Source organism: Sclerotinia sclerotiorum, genomic scaffold (genome assembly GCF_000146945.2).
Source record: "Sclerotinia sclerotiorum 1980 UF-70 scaffold_29 genomic scaffold, whole genome shotgun sequence".
Classification (NCBI taxonomy): Eukaryota; Fungi; Ascomycota; class Leotiomycetes; order Helotiales; family Sclerotiniaceae; genus Sclerotinia; species Sclerotinia sclerotiorum.
The window spans coordinates 118,841-120,113 of NW_001820807.1; the positions used below are offsets into that span (position 1 = coordinate 118,841).

General features: G+C 37.5%; 1 protein-coding gene across 1 annotated transcript; it reads right to left on the bottom strand.

Moving 5' to 3' along the window:
* Window positions 1-628: 628 nt before the first annotated feature.
* On the bottom strand, window positions 629-1,243 carry SS1G_14068 (hypothetical protein; the record flags this gene model as incomplete). Its single annotated transcript, XM_001584921.1, has 1 exon — window positions 629-1,243. The coding sequence occupies one exon, from the start codon at window positions 1,241-1,243 to the stop codon at window positions 629-631; it is 615 nt and encodes a 204-aa protein (XP_001584971.1).
* Window positions 1,244-1,273: the final 30 nt, after the last annotated feature.

The window sequence follows — 1,273 nt, forward strand, 5'->3', positions numbered from 1 at the left end:
ATCTTTCAGTAGTCTATTCTATTCCTATCGAGTAACCGTCAAAGAACCAAATTTACTGATTTAAAATACTAAATATTAACTATTCCCTGTCATCTAAAAAAATGAGAATACCGACCTAATCTAATCTTACTACATACCAACACCAATAACCTTACCCACCCAGCTCTTCCAATCAGTGTAAAACTTAATCTTACATTCGCATTGTAATGTATTGCTAAATACTCGTATATATAAGATTTAGATGGTGATACTCGCTGCAAATAACTGTATTTGAAATATTCAATTCACGAAGACTTACAATGCTGAAATCCAATCGAAGTGAAAGTAAGATCTTGGTAAAAAGCATGCATATTTAGATTTTACCGGGTTATTGCTAGGTGTACTCGAGCACTCCTCCAATACCTGAGTTGATCGATCAGATTACTAGTAGGTGATGCTTCCTGTACAAGTGTACAAATAAACTTAAGCTTATATACATCACAGATAAAAAAAAGTCCTCACTAACCAAAAGAATTAATAGTACACCAGACAGGTATCAATATATTAATCTTACAAGAAATTCGTTTAATCTCCATCTCCATCTCCAACTACAGCTACAGCTGAATCCACAGCAAAAACTACCAGTTATTTATTTCCCAACCTTTGACTTCTTCCTAACTTTTTCCACCAAACTACTAAGATCAGCCTTATCTTCCTTCTCCCCCTCAACCTTCCTCTTTTTATTCTTCGTCTTAATTTCAATCTCGCCATCATTTTCTCCACCCCTCTTTCTCCTTCCTTCTTCTAACAATTTCTTCATACCTTCCGTGCCCTTAAACTTTGGATTACTAGGATCAATAGCATACTCATGATTTTTGAACACATCTCCGAATCTCTCATCACCGACATCCATTTGGAAATTTTCTTGTAAACCACCCCTTTTACTTTCTGCCTCCCCTTTCTTTCCCTTCTTACCCTTCTTCTTTTTTGCTTTCTCCGCCCGTTGAATCTCTGCGATATCGAAATGATCCAGATGTTCCACTTTATCCGTTGAATTATCTTGCATAAGTAATTCCAACTCTGCACGATTAGAAGCTTTTTCTTCGGCTTCCTTAAGTTTGGCCTCGTGTTTCTTCTTGCGTTCTTCTTTTCGCAATGATTTTAGCTGCCTTCGATTTCGTGGCTTCATCTGTTGCGAAGAAAGGATCGTCGAATCCGAGATCTTCCTTGGCTTCTTCGGCTTCTTCTTCATCGCTAGAAGCATTTGGATCTTTTGCATCACGAAGTGCCTTTG